Source organism: Platichthys flesus, chromosome 19 (assembly GCF_949316205.1).
Source record: "Platichthys flesus chromosome 19, fPlaFle2.1, whole genome shotgun sequence".
NCBI classification, from domain to species: domain Eukaryota; kingdom Metazoa; phylum Chordata; class Actinopteri; order Pleuronectiformes; family Pleuronectidae; genus Platichthys; species Platichthys flesus.
In genome coordinates, this window is record NC_084963.1 from 13,979,428 (window position 1) to 14,000,653 (window position 21,226).

A 21,226-nucleotide genomic window follows, 5' to 3' on the forward strand; every position below is an offset into this window, starting at 1 on the left:
AACTGCTACCTTATTCCATGTGTCCCGTCGCTACGCTATGCTAAGCTAACAGTCAGCTGGCTGTCGCTTCAGATTCAATTAACTGACATGACAGCTGGACGACTACAAAAGAGATAGCTGACCAAAATAAAAGTCAAAGTATACATTATGTAATTTTTCACAAAAAATGGTTTATGTCATTTTTCGTAGTTTATATCACACTGATGTGTGTGCAAGTGCTATTTTTCTGGTAGGATTGATATAAAACAGGGGCAAGACATCATGTTTGAGAGCTGAGTCTGACTCTTGATTGGCGAGCATGTGTATCAGTGGAACCTCGCTATTATGGCTCAATCCCCCCAAGCGCTATGCTGTTCAGACTCTGGCTTCAACTGTGCTAGACACTTTGGCTTCATTTTTTTGTAGTGGGAGGGTGTGGAGACGTGTCGTCCATCTTCGGTCTGTGCGTGGACGAAAGAGAAAAAGAAATCTTCCAACATGTTGCAGTTATCCTTCATGGAATCTTGGCTACTTCAGTGTCGCAGTTGTGTAAACCTACATTAACTATTTAAATAGCACATAGCACATTAAAGTTCTCTACCATTCTGTATGACTAGTGCTAATAGATGTAAATCCCAACTTCAGCTTCACTAAAGCAAAATTCACAAACAACAGGCAGGTGTTCCGAGCTTTAAATACTTCTTTTATTGTGTGTTTTCTGAGAGCTCCTTGACCCAAGATCTACAATTCAATGCTTTTTTATCAGCTAAATGTACCTTCACCATCGTACAACGCTTTCCATAACAAATTACATTTTGGTATGCGAGTAGCCCTCTCAGGTACACTTTACTTTGAACAGGTTTATAATGATAACAATTAGATGCCGATGTGTAACTAACTGGTCGTCTCTTTTCTGATTCCTTATCAGTAATTCAGCTTTTGTAAGACCCGAAAAATCTCTCTGACATGATTTCAGTCTGTTACCATTACACAGGTCTCGTGACCAAACATGACCCACAGACAGGGGGATGTTTGAGCTTTTGACAGAGGCAGAAACATGGAGGAACTATAAAAACCGAGAGGTAGGCACTGTAAGTAAGTAAGTACGACTCCTGAACACGGGTAGTGTGCTGTTGAAGCCTGACCCGAACCCCACAGAGGCCAATAGGACTAATTGTTAATTAAACCACGCTGATGAAAAATAGCTCAAGTGCAAATGAACGTGTCAGTCTGGAGGAGCACTCAGACACACCTTTTACCCCCGCAAAGGAAAATCAGCATTATTTTAAACTTTACAGTGCACTCCAGCAGTTCGGAGCGGCGGGGTTATTATTGATGGTGAAATTAAAGTTTGGATGTTGTTTGTGCAACGAGTGAGAGAAAAGGGAGATGGAGCACTCGGTATAAATCACAAGAGGCCGTGTAGATGTCTGTAGCTTTTGGTATATGTGTGTCTGTGGATGCATTGATAGTAATTGTACCTTTGGGCAAAAGGTGGAAAGAAGGAAGAATATAAAAGGATATCATCGACCTATTTGAAGCTGTATAAAAAAATGACCACAGATCCTTTTACTAACAAAATCCTCCCAGACATTCCTGATGTTCAGCCGTCTTATCAATAACTAAATCCCCCCATCATCCTCAGCACCTACCCTTTGCCTGCTCCTGAGGCCTGGGGGCAGGACTGAGGCAAGTTTAAAGTAATATCCCTGAGACTGTCTCTCTCCTCCCTGATCTCCTGTAAGTCCTGTTCAATGAGGGACAGCCGGCTTTGCTGCTCCTTAGCAGCCGACTGCAGCTTCTGGATCTTAGAGCCCAGCGTCGGGCTCTCCACGCTCCCGCGGAGCATGCTCAGGCGACGCGCCGTCTCGTTCAGGATCCGGTCGAAGCGTTCCAGTGGCACGTTCGCATCTGGTCCGTCATGCAAGACAGAGGACAGATGGAAGACACAGGCTTCAAGAGTTTGTTTTTCAGATTGTAATTGGCGATCCTACATCTAGGATACAACCAGTGGATCATTCTGCCTGATTAAAAATATTTATAATTATTCTTAGTGTCTGATAATAACATATTGACCATAAATCTGTGCCAGAGCCTGGTCTCGCCAGTTTATTCACCAAGCTGTATAATATATTATACAAGAAATGTGTCTGAATGAAGAGGTCAGATAATAATAAGCTGAATACATGGTTAAATTATTTCATTACACTTAAATCTACCCACAAAGAGAATGCTGTTGGTCGCCATGAACTGCAGTTAGTCTTGCTATACCATTGGGAAACAAAATCTGGGAAATATTTCCAGGTTAAATGAGGCATTAAAAAGCACGGAGCTCTTTAGTGAACCGACATTTAAGGTATAATGAAGATTAATGGGTTTATAGACACATGAGAACCAAAAGGTAGCCACAGTGGAAATCATCTATGAGAGAGTGACTCACCAATTTTACTGATTAGGTCAGTTAGTGTGACAGAGTAGGCCTCCAACTTGAGCTTGGCGGCTTCCATGTCGTCCCTCATGTGGGTCAGGGAGACGTCGGACTAGGAGTAAGACGACATAACATAGACACTCTGCATTAAGCCGCACACAGGAAGTATAGATCAATACTCAATGATGAATCATGTGTCTGTGTTCAGTACCTCTGAGGGGATTTGGGACTTCGCAATGCCAGTTAGCATCTCCTGTTCAGCCAGCTGTTGTAAAGCAGAGTCAATGTGGGAGCTAAGGTGAGCGGATGCAGTCCTCGTGTGTTTGGCTTTGGTCAAAACAGCCTTGGATTCCTGAACACAAAGAAAAGAAGAACAATTTAGGTGACTATTGACAGTAAACCTACTTAAGGGGGAAATAGTCTATTCTGATTCTAGCAGCTCTGCAGGCTGCACAATTTTAGCTAAATGGTAATGCTAATGTAATGTAATTTCATGCTGCTAACATGCTCAATGACAATTCTACAATGATACTGTTTATCAAGTTTAATATTAAGCATGTTCATATTCATGGTAAGTGTGGCAGAATGCTTGTATTTATAATATATATGTTGTTTTAGTGCTAATATTTGCTATTTAGCACTAACCAATAAGTACAGTTATGACTGACATGATTGACTTGATGATGTCGTTAGATTAAAAATGAAGGAATTACCAATCTCAAACTCAAAAAATTCATCCTGGAGGAACATTGATGACTTAATTGAATATGTGTATAAATTGGACCTGCAAGTGGGTTTGCATGAAAAGATCAGGTGATTACGATTCATCTTCTGGGGACCATAAACGCTAGAGTTTCATGTCAACCTGTCCAATAGCTGTCAAAACAGCTCACGAAAAACTTGAACAAAAATAAACCTCACAGTGGTGCTACTAGGAAAGTCAGTAGGTTTTTGATCACCTGAGCAACTATGGATCCTTCCACTGGAAACCATGAATGACAGAAATAAATGTAATTGTCACAATTCCAATAATTGGAGAGGTATTTCAGCCTGAACCAAAGTGACCAGCAATGCTTCGCCCAAAACCACTATTAGCATGACTAAATGAAAACAAACTCCGTGCCTTTGCTACATCATGTGCTGTTAGTTCTGCTTCCTTTGTGGTGTTGCTGGAGAGCCTGGAGTTTTCCAGAGCTGGTTTGATCATCTCCTTGATCTGCGAGACCCTTTTCCTGACATCGGCCAGGACCTTTTCCTCCAGGGGTTTCTCCTTCTTCATTGCAGCCTTGGTCTGGGCCTGCCGATGGGGCCACTCCCTCACCATGTCTGAGTTGAGATTGAGAAGAAAGCAAATGGTGGAAATAATACAGATTCAGAGATGTACTAGATAAAAGATATTTAATAGATTGAAGTCTACTAGCTTAATTTTATGTTGAATGTATTTAATATTTTAATGTTCTAACATGTTCTTATTCTATTGTATGATCTCTATTATTATTTCAATGAAAGCCGAGCAGACAAAACTACTTCAGATCTTCTTCATGTGTCATAAACAGCCAACGTTTAACTTAAGTTTCTGCTTGAATTCCCTGTCACTCCATTACATTCTTCACATAAGCTGCAGCTGCATTCATGTCGAGCGGGTCAAAACATCACAGTGGGGATGACACATTCATTATAGTGATACTTGAATCCGCAGCCCTGTTTGTTTTCAGTCTCAGAACTTGACTTTTACACTTAGACATTCAACAAAAGCAATAGGGAGAAGGACAGATGAGCTAGATAGAGACTTACTTTCTAGTTCTCTGTGAAGGGAAATGGCTTCTGATTCCATCTCCTTCCCAGCCACCACGGACGACAAAGCCAAGACCTTGGCACCTTGAGCGCGAGCTCGAAGCTTTGAGATAGACAAATAGGAGCCAACTTTATTCAAAGCTTATTATCACATTCCTACCTCGGTGTAAACTGAAGGGAGGATAGCAAATGATACAAACTTCAGACATCATGCTATGAAGCTGAAAGGTACTTGGACATAGCAATAGTTTGAGCTGAAGATACCTTCCTGATATGCTCTCAAAGCTATCTAGAGACTAAAATCAGCTATGTCCAAATGAAATTTTGATCCGATCATGTTTTGCAGAAGGTTAAGGGATCATCCAAGCTTTTACAATTTATTCCCAGAGGAACATGAACATCTAAAACAAATCTGTCCCACACTCTCAATACAGCTCAATACTCAATATAGCCTACAATAGAAAGGTAGATATAGGAAGATAGATTCTTTATTCATCCTGGTAGGGTAAATTGGTTTGTAGCAACAATCCCTGGGCATTTCCCACAAACCAACAAAAACATCAACAGACATGAACAACACTTAAACTTAGATTGCACCTTAAGCAGTCCCAACATTTGATCCCAACCGGCTGGAGAACCCTGCTTTGTGCATCCATACAGTAATAAATCCCTTTCCAATGAGCATTTAAAATATAATTCGATACACAGCAAACATATCTCGCTGTACTCACCTCACTGATGTCGTCCACGCTCTCCAGGTTCACACTGACCGTCTCTTTCAAAGGCTCCAGCCCATCTTGGATTTTACTGATGAGATCATCTTTGGTTTGAATTTGCTGCTCCAGCTCTTTTGTCTTATTAATCAAGTCCTCACCCCACTAAAAATAGATGTACAGATACAATGCTTTGGTTCAAACATAGCCTAATTTTGATTCCTCCCCCACATCTGAAAAAACATTTACACTGACATTCACAACGGGCGCATTAGCTTCCGTGTTTTGACTGCTCGGAGATGGCGCGGTGGTTAATCGGACTCCTAGGAACAGCATGTACCCCATGAGCAGCGGATCCTGCCAGAACCTTCTCTTGTGTGCCTACTCAGTGTCCCCCTCTGAAGGATTGCTTGCCAAATGTTAAATCAAGAAAAAAACTAGGCAGAGTTAACTGCCCACTTTAAAAAAATCAAGAGACGCTTTTATCCCTGCGTGAGTCTCGTTAGATGACAGGGAAGCGGTTTCTCATATAAAGCATGCGGCTTCAATTGGACTAAATGATTCACTCATTGATGGATAATGTGACATGATAATGCTTCTAATCTCATTTGCGCACTGCAGGTGCTTTCCACACACTGACCTGTGTTGTGTGGTTGGTGGGATGCGTTTGGTTGAGCTGTGTTTGGTCAGGCTCTGGTGATGGGCTGGCATCTGTCAGAGCCAGCTGATGTAAGGATGATGTGATGTTACCCAGGGCAAGCTTTAGACCCGCAGCGTCCTTCTCCAGGGACAGCTGTTTGGAAACTGTAGCGTTCACCTGCGCTGTCAGATTCTCCTTCTGCTGCTGCATTTGTGTTATTCTGTGGGTTAAACATGAGAGAAAGCAAATAAAATGAAGTAATATACAGTAGTAATAATACTGTTATTAACCTTTATTCATTAAGCTCCTTTCATAGAAAGCTCCTAGCTTCTTAGGTAGTTAAAACCCGAAGAACAGATGCTTAAAGACAGAACATATTTAGACAATGGAGGATAATTAAACAAGTGGTGGAATTAACAGCACTGTTAGGATTACAATAAAAAGAACAGAAAGTGTTTTAATTAATTAAAATCAAGACCATAAATGAAAGTTTATACCATTTTTTTTAATTGCACCTACAGAGTTTGCTTTTCTAATGTGTGATTGGAGGATGTTGACACTAGAAAAATATGTACATATTACTATTTTTTTTCCTTATTATTTTATTATCTCTCTCTTTTTGTGTCTCTCTGTCTCTCTCACACAATTTGGTCTTTGAGATCTGATCATAGATGTTCACAGGAGACGTGTGGAGATGGATATCACATCTTTCCACACACAGGTTCACAGCAGGTCTGACTCTGATCAGTGCCTGAGCGATAACATGGTGCCAGACAATTTTTGGCTTTAATACCAAGGAAAATAATTAAAAAAAATCTATTCTCAGCCAGTGAAGCAAGGCTAATACTCCTATCTTATGTTTTTGTTTTTGGTTAAGATTCTTCTTGCTGAATTTTAATTAAGTTTAAAGTTGCAGCCGATCAATGTTTTCCTTTTAATAAACCAACATAGGGAAAATTACAGAAAATTAAGTGTCAGAGTGCACAAACATATGATGTAATGGCCACTTTTATATATATATACCATTTGTATTAATATCATGATGACCTCTGATCGGTTTATTTAATAATTTTGATCTGTTATTAAACAGATTGAGATACTTTGCTTCAGCCTCACACTGTTTTAGAACTCATGAAAGGTGTGAGGCAAAGTGCAGTACAAGTGTCATCATTATCACATCTATAGTTGTAGTTATAAACAATCTGTTTTCCCTCAGCAGAGCAGATCCCCAGAAATGACAGTATACATTTCATTTCAGCATCATGCATTTCTCAAGGGCCACTAAACATACTTGGTTTTATTGTGCTTGAAACTTTACCCACATATGCTGTATAACAGGCATTTTATATAACACCTGTATATTATGATTATCTTTTAAACTAAACCACACAGTAGAGGTCTGTTTAAGTAAAGACAACTATAAGTACTTGTTATGGTCAGGTAAAGAGTGCCCAGGGATGAAGAGGAGACAAGTTGACTACATGTGAGAAACGGTATAGGCAAACTGTAGAAGAGGCTTTAAATAACAGTGCAAGCAAAAAAGTAAAACTAATTCATTGCAAGTAAAAGTCCCTTTGGACTCCTGAAGTACTTTATACTACAGGCGGAAGAGAGACGATGAAAAAGTATCTTGTAATTATCACTGCTAAATAAATGCAGCCGGGTGGGAACTAGATAATAATTTGTCGTGAATTTGATTGGTGTAGATGTATAAAGTAGCAGAAACTGGAAATATTCAAGTTGTGTGTCTCAAAGAAAAAAGTAGCCAAATAATGAACTTGATTAGTTTCCATCACTGAACTCTGTTAAAGTCACATACTTTCATTGTGGTGTGATTTCATACTGCTTCTGCTGGTACCAAATATATAAGCATAGAGATTGTAAATAAAAGATATATAACTCTATTGTTGGTGACTTTTGAATATTGTATTCATTTTCTCTGATTGGACGGCCGTCCTGTCTGTAAAACCCATTTGATCTGCCACACGGGTACATAAGTGTGGGAAATGCAATTCTACGCTGCCTATCTGTGCATAAAGTGCTCAGTTCACATCCTACAAAGTGACACAGACACATGCGTGAGCCCTCGTACAGCAGTGCTCCGGAGATTAACAGAAATGTCCCGCGCCCCGGCTGACGACTGTTAGAAGTGGGTAATCAATTTTGAGTTCCTCGCCTCTTGCTCTCATCATGGCCACCGGAGGGCTTTTTGCATCATTCTGTCTAGCATTCAGGATAATCCTCACAGCAATCACACGCTAGGAGATGCAGCGAGCGCGCGGCAAATCCAAGAAAGCAATAGGCTTACAGTGGAGAGGAGCCGTCCCCCCGTGGCTAAATGTCTTACTCCTAAACTCCGCTTTAAAAAGGCTGCTGAGGAGACCTTGAGCTGTAATACAGGGATAGGTGCAATTTGTTTGAAATATACCGCAAAAAGCACAATAATCCGGGGAGTCGTGCGACTTGTTGGGATTTCTCAATGAGGGACGCTTTATGAGAACAGGAGACATCCTTTCTGCTTGTGTTTGTCGCGTGGGCGTGTGTTTGGGTTGGCTGTGTGCTGCTCTCACCGCTCTGTTAGGTTGCTGATGTACTCCTCGGTGGAGTTGTCCTGCAGTAGATCCATCAGGAAGGCGAGGGTTTGCTTGGAGGCTCCTACCGCCCCGCGGGCAACAGCCTCGATGTGGTCAGCTGTTTCTTTGTGTCTTCACAGTACGGGAAAAGAGGAGGACAAAAATAAATGGGTGGGGGTGAGAGGAACGTAGAAATAACCGACCTTTCCAGTTGCCTTAGGAGAGATGAAATGGATTTCGGCATCAATGACTTCCCATCGCTGGCTCCACAGTTCAGTTTCTGTAACTACCACATAATAGCCCTGCATACTCAGAGCAGCTGAGGGCATCGATTCACAGTGGCCTAACCACAATGTAAGTGACAGGCTAAAGGATGGAGAGAAGCCGGGAGAGACAAAGTTCCAAGGATTGCTCCGGTGGTCTCTGCTTATAATCGGCCACTGAAAGTCCATTCACTGAACTCACCTTTTCATTAGGACCTGTGAGTCATTGACCATTATGTTCCATTTGTTAGGTCCTGACGCAAAGTCAAAAGGAATGATCTGTGAGAAAGACGGAGAAAGCGACATCGTGACTCGGTCTCAGGGATGAAGAAACAAACAAAACAAAGGTCTGGCCTTGAAGAGACGTCAAACTGTTCTGACATGTTTAATTATATCATGTGAACTATAAGGTATCAAAAGAAGGTATGAACATTTTTTAAATCAAGGATAATGTCATAATATTTTTAGAATAAAGTCATAATTGTATAGTATCTGTATTTATATATTATAGGAATGTGAAGGATCTAAGGAAAACTGGTTCTTGCCAAAATTCCACTCCTTCTGAATCCAAAATTTTGAACCAATCTCATTGATTCTTGAGAAACTACGAAACTCCTTTTAATATCATCCAGATGTAACCAACAATTATCTCACAGTTGAGCACTAACAAAAACATTTCCTACTATTTATTTCCTTTCCTCCAAGCCTGTGTTTGTTTCGTTGATACTGTAGTGCTGAAGACCCAAGAGATATTTAAAGATAAAAGACATTATACAGTATTGTTATTTGTAGTCCGGTAAATGCTCCACATTCCTCATTTTAACGCAGGTGATCTTCGGATCATATATTCCTCTTCTAAAATGACCCGTAGCTTAAAATGATGACTTTATCCTCATGAATTTACAAGTTTTCCCCCCAAATCTCGACTTATTTCCCATCTAATTGGTCCCGATACAATGTTGTAGAATTTTGCATCCATGTGAAAGCTGCTGGAAGAATCTGGGGGCAGTCCAGAGAAGCAGTCATAGCGTCTGCCTCAGACTGTTAATGTGGAGGTTTGCTAACAAACAATAAACCTCTCCACAAACAATGAGCCTCTCCACTTAAATATACGTAATCAGGAAGGTTCAAAGGAGGGGTATATGGGGAAAAACCCTCCCGCAAAATAAATCCCCTGAAGTTTCAGTCCTGATAAATGTAATGTGTGCACAGTCGAATGCAGCATCCTCCCCCGGGTGACATTTAATTTGAGAAAATGCAAATAAAAATGGGAAAACTAAATCAACAATTGACACAGTGGCATTTTTTCCCCCTGCTAAATAATATGGAATTAAATTGCAGCTGCTTCAGGCTTACCAAAGTGATAAGGGCTACAGAGGTATCCCTGCACTGACACACACGCAATCAGAGAAAGAGAGCTACCGTATATACTGGCAGAACAAGCCCTCTCATCTCCCCAATGCTAAATAACACGGAGCGGTAGCTATAATAGATTCCTGCGAGCGTCGAGGAGAGGCAGTGAAAGCCTCACGGTGGGTGAGGAACAAGTTGTTAATTTTAGCGTCCGTCAAACGCATCGGTTTGAGTTTGCCACTCTCGAGGAGGGAGGGAGGGAGGGAGGGAGGGAGGTGGTGCGAGGGTGGAAATATTGTGTTGCTTTGGGGGATCTTTATGGATCCATACGAAGGAGTTTCACCACGGGTAGTAAACTGCAGCTTCTCAAAATACAGACAAGAAATCGATCACGTTACATACAATAACAGCGTGCTTTTAGAGCGGGGGAACAATTAAATCATAGCCACCCTTGAGCATTCTGTGATATTACCCAGACTACCTGCTACCTATGCGCACAAGGTTGTAGGATGAGGTGCGTTTGATTCGCCTACCATGCTGTCCAGGTCCACTATTGCCTGCTTTAGCTGTTTCTGAGATATTCTGATCATGAGCACAGTGTCTGTGAAGGTCTGACACACAGCGCTGCTCCCTTCATCCTTCCCCGCTTCCTCTGTCATGCTGATGCTGCAGTTCAAAGTGGTTGTAATGCCATGCAGCTGGGCTAAGAGTGCGCCCGTGGAACCTTCCAGCGAGGAAAATTGCTTTACGAAGGCCTCTCGAGCTTCTGCGAGAACAAAGAGCACAAAGCAAACAAAACCATATTCAGACCTTGGCACATTATTTCACCAAGAATATTCTTCCCTCCATCTCTTTGTTGCTGGTAAACTGTATTTTAACACATCTCTCTGAGCTGATGTAAGTTATCAGACTCTTGTCCATATCTCTCTGCTTGCAGACGTAAAAAAGAAAAAATCCAATCCATAAAGAAATTCTGTCCAGATGTTGCCGATTTGTCACAGTCTCACTTTGTCTTCTGAGCTGTTTCTTTCCAGCCGCGTTGTTAGTTTAGAGCTGAGGACAATAACTACATGTGTGGATGCTTGTTGCTTCTCACTGACTTTGTATCGATCTGATAATTCCAGAAATATCTGTCTGTCTGTATGTGGAGTGCGCATCTTGAGAACTGGTCATCATTTCAGCTTCACATTTGGCACGTCTGTTGGTAAAGGCCCATCGAGGTGCGGCGTCGAATTAAGTGCGATTTGGACACGCACTACATTACAAGTATTGATAAAGTTTGAATAAACAATTACTGCAGGTCATTTCTAGACAGGCAGGTTTAAAACAGGCACTGCACTCATTTTAAAGAATGAGAGCTAAATGTGTGCGGCTGTGAGTGTGTCCACAGTGTGAGCCTGTCGCACCCACATACTCATTAAAACATTAGTGGGCCACCCAGGGCCAGAATAAGCAGGGCTGGTAACTGTGTATGTGTGTGTGTGTGTGTGTACAAGTATGTGGGAGGGCTATTCTCAGGGAAAAGGTTACTGTAATTGCAACTGTAATCATAATAAACCAGAGATTAGAGATGTGCTGCCTGTCATATAAATGGGGATTAAGTTGGTCACATGGCGCCTTGTTCTATATTGTTATGATTTGTCTCCATTTGGCCTGTGCAGCTGAGCCTGTAAGCCCCTTCCTCTCTAAAGATAATGACGATACATCAGCATTGTGTTAAAGTAATTGGGAGAGGTTTGCATTGTTGCCTGCCTCCTGATTTAATTGCTTTGTTGTGGTGTATCCGTTACGGCGTCACACCGAGGAGGCACAGACAGAGCAACGGCCCATTTGCAGAACGCCAGGGGCGGATTCATGTCATTTATCTGAGCCATGCTTGCCGGTCTTGTATGTACTGATATGGCATGTTATCATCTCACAGCCAAAATGAGACACAATAGTTACAATGGCACATTAGAGGGAGAGGGAGAGAGAGAGAGAGAGAGAGAGAGAGGGAGAGAGAGCTAGAGAGAGAGAGAGAGAGAGAGCTTCATGTTTCACAATGCAACAGCATCTCTTCAGATGTCATGACCATATCGGAAAACATTAAAACGAGTGACTCATTATCTTGGCTCGTGGTTGCTGTTACCTTGGAACGCCAGGAAGTCCTCCAGAGCGTTGGGTAGAGAGTCCTCCCGCTGGTGCTCATGCTCAGAAAGCCTGGCCAGGTGAGCGTTCAGCAGGTGGTGCTGCTTCCCAAATCTTCCCCGGCAATCAAAGTGAGCCAGGAGCTTCTCCAAATCCTGCAGGCGAGTCTTCAGCTTTTCTGCCTGTAATAGCACCGAGATTTATCACTGACGGTGTCAATGAGAACACACATTTTGTGAAACCGAAAGGAAAGAAAAATCTACCTCAACCCCACACGCGGGGGCCATTTACAACGAATACCACAGAAAAACATCTATCCATCCAGATCTGTATTTATTTATTCAGACACAAGGATTGAGATAGGACTCTGATTCTTGCTACACCATAACATCAAAATGTAGTATTTCAACAAAAGCAATGAATAAATGAATATCAACAACGGGATAAGGATAGAATACGGTTTTCATATATCCACTCACTGTTCCCTGCATCGCACGCGGCCCGAGGAAGGCATTTCATGAGATAACTAGATTAGACTTCTGTGAGAATGGAAGCGCAGGTCTCGAAATGGAACGGAGGAGCTGGGATTGGCCCCAATTTCTTGACCCGGGCCCTCAAATGGTCCAGACCTATATAAAGAGTCTGTCAATGTGGCTGTGAACATGAATCTTTCTTCAAGTCGTGTCGCGCAATAGGATGCTAAGCGATCTAAGCATCGAGGTGTTAATGAGCTCACATCTTTAAATCGATCTAACACCAGCTACAACATATGGTTCATAACAAATCACATCCTTTCCTGCAGTGATTTATTTTTGCCTTTGAACAAGTATGGTATCCGTTTCATTATTTTCTCTCCAGTTTTTTTTTTTTATCTCTTTCTTGATCATCGATCTCACATCTCTTGTCGCTTCCAACCTTGTTCTTTTAGTGCTTGTTAGTCCTTTCTTTCCCCTCCCTGTGCGTACGCCAGAGGAAAAAATGTGAGCGGAAAGAGAGAGAGAGTGGGAGAGGCAGCGAGGGAGAGCTGGGGGGAGACCGAGGACAGAGAGAGTAATTGCAGGTGTTCGCAGCAGACAAGGCTCGGGATGTTCACTGAATTGGTAACACTGTGGAAGTCACAGCATGCATTCACACAGGTACAAGCTTGTCCAGTGAGAACGCACGGCCACTTTACCCAGAACAAGAATATGTACAGAGGGGAGACAGGACGTGCTGGGGGTAGAGGAATGGCCTCATAGGGCACATCCAGGGAAGCAGCACCTTAGCAATGGGACGTGGGCTCCAGCAAACATAAAGGGACAGAAAGACGCCGCACAGGAGATCATTAGGGCAAATGTCTCTTTCTGTTTCGCTGCATATCCACTGTTTTCTTGCAATCTACAAATACAAAAGAGCCATATGGCTGCTGCGAGGGTCTACAAAGGCAGGATGTGCTGAGGGAATGTGCTTTTTCAAGAGCGCATTGCACCTCATCATAGAGAGAAGCGAGACACGGTCTATACTTATTACAGGTTTGCAAACCATTGATATAAAGATGTGCCACTGTAAATGCAGCAAAAGCAAGTGAATAGACCTGAATAAACACAGGGAAAGATGAAGAAGATAAAGATTCCAAGCAGACGCATTAGCCCATTTATTCAAGTATGCTTGCAACTTCTACACCGACACTTACTTGGAATGTATTATTTAAAATTACTCTTATTTTCCCTACTTCATTTCAGAGGCTATGATGACACTTTACCCAGATTTTATCTGACAGCTGTGTTTTCATATGGTGTTACATTTAACAGGTAAACTGATCAGGATTTAATGATCTACAGGAAATTAAGCAACATTCAAGGAAAAGTACTTTTTTTTACACATCAAATAAAGTAGTAGGCATTTTTCAGCATTTTGTAATTCATGCATTACAATTTTCCGCCGAAACCCTAAATCTATGATAAGCTCAAAATGTGAAGTATTTATATACTTGATACCATCCAGTAGTAGGTAGACAGTGGCTACAGTCAACATTTTTATTTGATCTGTTTTGTTATATTAACATGACCACTTACAGTGTGAGGCAGCTCTACAGAGCATTTTTTTCTCTTTCAACTCACTTTTGAAGTTTTCTTGCCAGCAACATAAAGGTTTTGTTTCACTCTGTGCTTTAAAGCTGTGTTTCTGGCCAGAGAAAAAACACCAAAAACAACACAGAAAGCCTGTGTGGGATAAAACCACATTTTGTGACTATAAAGACAACCATTTCCCGCAGTTCTTTTTATGGACGTTGGCATACAGCTTTTTGGTACATTACACCTTCTGAACTGGGGTGTGGAACACTCGTGTGATTAAAAGTGACTTCACAACTTAAACATGGTTTTCTTTTGTGTTTCAGGGACCCCTTTACCGTCAGAGACCCCCTGGAACCCTCAAGGACCCTTAGGAGTCCCCGGACCCACTTTAAGAACCCCTGGTTTAAAGACCTTCAGCAAAGTGAAGATGAGCCGTGCAAATAATTGGCTGAAAAGCTAATATGCAGTTGAAGAATTAAGTTGAGTAATAATTATGATCAACTACCAATATGTAATATCTATGTAATGTATAATTGATAACATATCTAAAGTAACTTTTCCAATAATGTCCATATCTACTGGAGGGCAATATTTTCCTTTAAATGCTTGCTATATTATCTTTAAAGGTGATGATATGTTAAGGCTGCATTCACATATTGTTTCTGTAGGTTTCCGATCACTCTCAGTGGTATTTTAAAATTCCAGATCTCTGAGTTATGGCCCTCAAACAAATATGCACACACAAATATTCACAGGCACCTGTGAACTCACCTGTTTCTTGACGAGGCCATAGCAAACTGGGCACTCCTCACACTGGTGCGTGGCTCGGTTGTGGAAATAGTTCAACTCACATTGGTCACATTTGTAACCGACAAAGCCCTGGCGACAGTGGCAGGTGCCGTTACTGTGACACTGCATGGAGATGGAGCCCATAGGGTCACAGTTACAGGCTGTTGGGGGGTGGGGGAACAAAGGAAAGGAAGGCAGGATGGGACCACAAGGAGATGGGGGAGCAGCAGGGGAGGGGGGGGGGGGGGGGGGGGGCAGAGATACACATTTAAAGAGTTAAAACTGCCTCCATGTGTGATCTGTATTAAAAGGATCAGAGGATGGTAGAAAGTTCAGTTGTGGTGCCTCGAGTGAAGTCCTGTACCTCTGCAACCTTGAGACGAGAATCCGAAGAAGCCCACGCGGCAAAAATCGCACAACCTCCCCTCCACTCCTGTGCGACACATACACTGCCCTGTGATTGGATGACACGCGACGGACGACGAGCCAATTGGATTACACTTGCACCTTAGGGAGTGGCAAGAAAATTGTTTTTTCTTTAGTGACAGATTTAGTTTTTGAGTTATATATTTTCATGTAATGCACCATGAATGTTTTTACCTTTCACATCCTACGCCGGCTTGGAGATGGAAGAAGCCAACTTCACAGTAACTGCAATCCCGACCGGTCACGTGAGCGAGGCACGGGCAACCTCCTGTCTGCGGGTGACACTCATCTACAAGCCCTGAGGTTCCAGCAGGGTTGCATCTGCAGGCTAGAGCAAACAAATGTAGTGATTTAAAAATTAAAAAACCAATATACTAAATTATTCATCTTAAATTTTACCCTTAAACCGCTTGTCGCCCTGAGGATTTGTGTTGATTTGATCCCATAGTGCTTGAGGCCACAGGGAGGAGAAAGAAAGACAGTCCCAAATAGACTTGTTGATCCCTCCCTGAGATTATTCTGTATTGAACAGTTACTGGTACAGACATAACTTAATTATTATTATAATGAGAAGATTGAACAGACAATTGCTATTACTCTTTGGTTCTGTCTGCCTTTTGTAACATAATATGAGTTTTCACTCGTTTAAAAACTCAATGACTTCAACATCTTTTAGACTCGCCGCCATTTGTCCGCCCCGTTTTCAGCTTTAACCTTTCATGACTCAAGACTGCAACACCTGTTCAATCTGAACTCCTCAGTTGATGAGTCAAGACCATTTCAATGCACCGCGCTCTACGTCCCTTTTAAAGCTAAGACCCTATGCCATGTCGGCCTCAGTGGAAGCAATATGAGCTCTAACAGGATTCCTGTTAGCTTTTCATCATATCGAGTTAGAAGTAAAGACTTCTTAAAGATTGATGCATAGGAAAAAACACAATACTTTTCATGGCTTGTTTATGATATATGATCGTTTTCCTCTTCTTTATTATCATTTTTCTACTCGAGCTACTTTTGATTACCAACAACTCCTTTGAATTCAATAGATTTAGCATTCACGCCGCATTTCCAGCATTAAATGCATTTTCTAGTACAAAAAGTAAAAAACTTGTAAAATCCAGAAACTATGGAAATTCAATTTCCATAAAGTTAAATTACTGGACACAAAATGTCTCTTACTTCACTTAAAAGTCTTTTCTCAGTGTCTGTGCTCTTCGAGTTGAGACATTATAATGGTTCAAATTTAATCGAGACAGAATTAGCCACAAAACTACTTACAAACCAAGCTCATATGCACACATCTTCAGCACAGAGGAAAAGGCTTTCACTCTTCAGGTGACTAACATTCAGGTAACGGAAAAGTTAAATACATTTTTCAAGTGAAGGCAGACTTCAACATTGTTTTACCGAAATAAACTTTTCCTCTCTCTACATTTCTGTCAATAAACTATAAACATTATATTAAACAATCTGACCCCTGATCCTCCTCATGTTCTCACCAGTGCACTTCTGACCAGCTGCCTGGCTCAGGGCATCGCCGTAGAAACCCCGCTGGCAGCGGTGGCAGTGCTCGCCCTCTGTGTGTCCCAGGCACTTCAGACATCTCCCGGTGACACGGTCACATATTCCCACTGCGTTGAAGTCAGCGTTGCCGTTGCAGTCGCATCTCACACATGGCCGAACTGCCCCAGATTGTCCCAGGGGATCGCCATAGTAACCGTCTTCACACATCTGACAGCGCAGTCCTACACGGCGGGGGGGAAGGTGAAAGAGATGGGCAGGAATTAGATGGATGACTGAGCCGGAGCGCTGCTGGAGGTCAGTCTCGTGTCACAGCAGGAGTCTGTGTGCCTGAGTCTCAGGTGGCGCCCTGGCAGCGAATGAGCTCCTTTGAAGCAGCAGACTTTTCAGCATCGAGATCTCACGTGCAAACGCTCATCTCAATTTGTTCTCCAAACCAAGCTCATTATTCACTAGTGAGTTTGATTTCGACACCATCGGCCGTCTCATCTCACCTGTCTGTCCGGGCGGACAGTTGGTACAGACCACCTGTCCCGTCTCCGCGATTTGGGCACAGCTGGTACGGTCCGGGCAAGGACATGGCTGGCAATCACCAGGAGTGCCAATCAAAGCGTTACCATAGTAACCGTCCAGGCAGCGCTCACAGGCCGTCCCGGTGGTGGCGTCTGAGCAATCGCACACACCTGAAAAAGAGAGAGAGGAGTGTACCGATGACCTGCTCCCACTATTAACATATATACACACACACACACACGCAAACACACACACACACACACACATCTGTTCACTCACTGTATTTCATTGTCTCTCTGACACACACACACACTGCAGTGGGTGGCTTTTCCCACGTCTCCAGCAGAGTGTGCTGTGTCTCTGACCAACAACTGCAGCTCCTCCACACTATATCCACAGCCCAGTATGAAAACATTCCCCGCAAACCCACCATTGAGAGCAGAAGACAACTAAATTCACCCCGGCTATAATTGCTTTGGGAAATATAAGAGCCGAATGCAGTCCGAAAGACCTTCAAGAAGTAAAGCAATTCCCCCACCAAGCAGGAGAGATTACCAATTCTATGATGTCCTAAAAGGGAACTGTTGTTTCCAATGCCTGAGAAAAACAAGTCAGGGTTTTTTGAGCGACTTTAAAGTTCTTCTCTTGGCATTGATTAAACCCCTACAAACTCTCTGTTCTGCAACATTACATATTTATGAGTTTTTATTTATTAGCCCTGCCAATCTCCTCCCACCCCTCGACTGCTCGCCTGCAGCGCAGACTCTGTTCACCGCACACAAACCTCCGGCTGGGTTATGCTTTTATAGCTCGTGAACGCTCCAAACAGAAATGTGGGAGAAATTCAAACATATATGTTCATACTGAAAACAAACTCCAAAAGATAAGGATTGGTGAGGGCTCTCCTTCAAATCAATGTATCAGTACGTATTATAGCTCTGCAATGTTGGAGAAGCGTTATCTAACATTAGTCTTTGGCTTGAAAACATTTTCAAACAGCTGAACCGAATGTCACTCAGAAGAGCACACACAGTCATAAACTCAAAGATATTACAACCCTTTATCTCATCAAGATCCAAGAATTATTCACTGAGAATAAAAACAAAATATCAAAATATGCAATGTTAAAGAAGCTCTAGATCCATTCTGATCCTTTTGTGGTTTTGCGGCACTCCGTCCTGTACTCCTTCTTGATTGACTTAATATTGTGTTTCTATAGGGAGATTAACCTTGGCCCTGATATCAGCCAATAGCCTAAGCTGAAGCTAAAATGCTTAGCTTGCTACTAGCCCCACCTGGCTGATACCCCTGGTAGTGCCAGGGCAAATCAAGGGCTATTAGAGGTATGTTATGGTGAAATTAAATATTACGTTTTCCTCTACCTTTGTTGATAAATTTTTGAGATTCATTAAAAAACACTTTTTAGTGAAGTGGTGGGGCAGGACCCAAGGAGGAATCCATTCGATTTTGGCGCATTTCTGGATCGAGGGTTTCTTTTCACTTTCTTTAACATTGCAAGATTTTGAAAACTTTTTCATTTCAAGAATTTCTCAGGGAATTCACTGGTCTTGATATATAAACAGACATTTTAAGGGGACTGATGTTTATTTGGGGACAATTCGGTGCAGATCCAAATAAAAAGTCTGGATCTATTGATTTTAAATGTGGCTTCCTAAGGGGACTGTTGGGGACAGTATGAGCTTCACTGAGATCCATTCTAGTTTTGCTCTTGATATGAGATAAAAAACACCATGTGGGCAAGTTAACAAGGTTAAAAACTGGATTTTAAGGATTTGTTCATGTCCAGCGTTTGTTGATACACAGCGCACATACACACACACACACACCGAATCTCCAATGAATTCAGCTCAGTTTATTGAGCAGATTTTCAGTCCTCAGTATGGCATATTTCAAATCCAGTAAGCCACAGGCAGTGCTGAATGGTAGAACATGATAATCAGAGAAAATACCCAGAGCAGTGAAGGGAAGTGGTAGCATGACTGTAAAATAACTAAAAACTTATTGGGAGTAAAACAACCCAGACTCTTGCTGCAGTTCAGTGACCTCCATTGGCTCCGACGTCCCGATCGGAGATAATTGGAGCCTTACAGATCCTCAAGACTTTATTTCAGTGGTTGTTGATGCGAGAGTGAAAAACTGACATGATGTAATGTGGCATTTTAATCTAATGACTGAAGGACTAGTTTACACAGCATCACAAAGTAATAAGGGTGTACATTGTTGGAAAACCGCAAAGACAAAAGCAGTTGCTCTGACTCCTACAAAGTTAAATCCCTCATAAGATCCCAATGAGCAGATATTCATCACAGTTTAATCACCACTTTAATCTGCAACAAAACAATAGGTGCTGTTGTGCTGCAGAGTGTAACTGCAAGGAGATATTTAACATTCCTGCTGCACTGCATGATCTTTCTTTTTTTTTATGCTTTCAGTATTCTCTGAGCGTCTGGATGTCAGAGAGCCTACACCAATTTGAAACATTTCAAAAAAGTTCTAAGTTTCTCAAATGACCCCGGCGTGTGTTGATAACAATAATTGCGCCGATTTACAAGAGCACACCAATAGGATCTCAATGTAATTAATCGCAGGCATGCAGTTTTTTCCTTTTGACTTCTCATTAAAATGTCCCAACACTCCCTAATAGCCTACGGTGTTATTCATAGAGAAGCTCCTCGCTGCATTTTAAAATCAGCACACACCGCTAAATATTATAGTAAAGGAATTCTCGCCTGTCGTTGGGGGGGGGGGGGTGGTCCAGCCAAAGTTTCCCATCGCTAACAAATACCATGTTAACTTTTGACCTGTAATTCAAGTGTATGAGATAGAATAACAGTGGCAACGATCAATTGATCACATGGCCATTAGGGGAACAATTATCCTATTGAGGTATAGACGTCTGGGTAAAAATCATTAGTTCTTCAGTTGAGGTGAGGTGGGTAATACATACAATACTTCCAAGCATGTAATAAAAGTCTATAAAGGAGAGTATCAATATCTAGTGATAATTATTGTTCCGAGCATAAAGAAGTGAATCCTACTTGAATTTCACAAGGCATTACAATGACACTGATAGTGTGGAGTGTCAATCCCCAATGAGCCATAGTCAATTTAATGGCAGCAGAAATGTGCTGACTTTACTGGGTGTGAAGATGACTGAGCGTGATATGAGGCGGCGGAGCCACCGAGGGCCTCCTTGACACTATTATCATTCCGCCGGCTCCTCGGTAAAGCTAACGGCACGCACCACAAACTGCCGGGCGAGGGCGGGATCGACCATATTCCTCAGTGTCATGCTAATTCTCACATTATACTACATAACAGCCGCGTGGAATAATTTTGTATCAATGAATCAATGACCGTTCATTCAGATTTAATGAACTGGGATTTCTGCGAAACTCCCCCGCGGCGCCGCACGCTTTGAATTCTCTGACAAATCCGCACAATCCCACTGTTCTGCTCTCGCTCTCTTGTACTCCCGGCTCTTTCAGAGCTCGGCACTTCAGCTCGCTGCTCTCAGCCTCAACCCTGCGTGTGCGCTCTGTGACGGAACCAGCGTCTGAGTTTTTTAAATGTTGTTATCTTGCTTTCATTCCTCCTCCGTGTCCTTCATGCTCTTCACAATACACACATGTTCAGGGCTAATGCACTGCATTGAGGTAGCCACTTGTGGATGCTGTGAATACATTGGATACATCTCTCCATGAAAGCCTCAGGCACTACAGAATGAATAGAAGACTGGTAGTTTTTGCATTCCACTCTTTTTCCACATTTCTTTCTTTATTTGGGGCTAATAGTACTCCATCATTCGGTGTTCCTCTCAAAAAAGCGCGTTGATTACCTCTTCCAAAGATAGTGGTTATCTTTTGTTTGCAGAAGCCTGTAATAGCCTTATCACAAGATGGGGATAGAAAGAAAGTGGAAATGGATTTTAAATAAGTATGTTTTGGGTTCAGGAGAGGATCAGAGCGCACCATCTTCTGTCCTCGCTCTCAAGCACTCCAGATTTATTTTCTAACCGAGGTGAGTTGCTTG

The 21,226-nt window shown here is 42.3% G+C and overlaps 1 protein-coding gene across 1 annotated transcript in view; it reads right to left on the bottom strand.

The window, feature by feature from the left end:
- Positions 1–661: 661 nt before the first annotated feature.
- lamc3 (laminin, gamma 3) overlaps positions 662–21,226 on the bottom strand; it is a 97,259-nt gene continuing 76,694 nt past the window's right edge. The window contains exons 13-28 of the mRNA XM_062412181.1: positions 17,155–17,343; positions 16,639–16,884; positions 15,314–15,467; positions 15,078–15,220; positions 14,696–14,874; positions 11,872–12,052; positions 10,277–10,509; positions 8,593–8,669; positions 8,125–8,259; positions 5,555–5,774; positions 4,933–5,079; positions 4,202–4,304; positions 3,531–3,733; positions 2,619–2,759; positions 2,420–2,519; positions 662–1,890 (exon numbers count right to left, since the gene is read on the bottom strand). Coding sequence (XP_062268165.1) covers positions 1,628–1,890; positions 2,420–2,519; positions 2,619–2,759; positions 3,531–3,733; positions 4,202–4,304; positions 4,933–5,079; positions 5,555–5,774; positions 8,125–8,259; positions 8,593–8,669; positions 10,277–10,509; positions 11,872–12,052; positions 14,696–14,874; positions 15,078–15,220; positions 15,314–15,467; positions 16,639–16,884; positions 17,155–17,343 — 2,714 coding nt within the window. The 3' untranslated portion in view covers positions 662–1,627. The remainder of the gene's footprint in view (positions 1,891–2,419; positions 2,520–2,618; positions 2,760–3,530; positions 3,734–4,201; positions 4,305–4,932; positions 5,080–5,554; positions 5,775–8,124; positions 8,260–8,592; positions 8,670–10,276; positions 10,510–11,871; positions 12,053–14,695; positions 14,875–15,077; positions 15,221–15,313; positions 15,468–16,638; positions 16,885–17,154; positions 17,344–21,226) is intronic.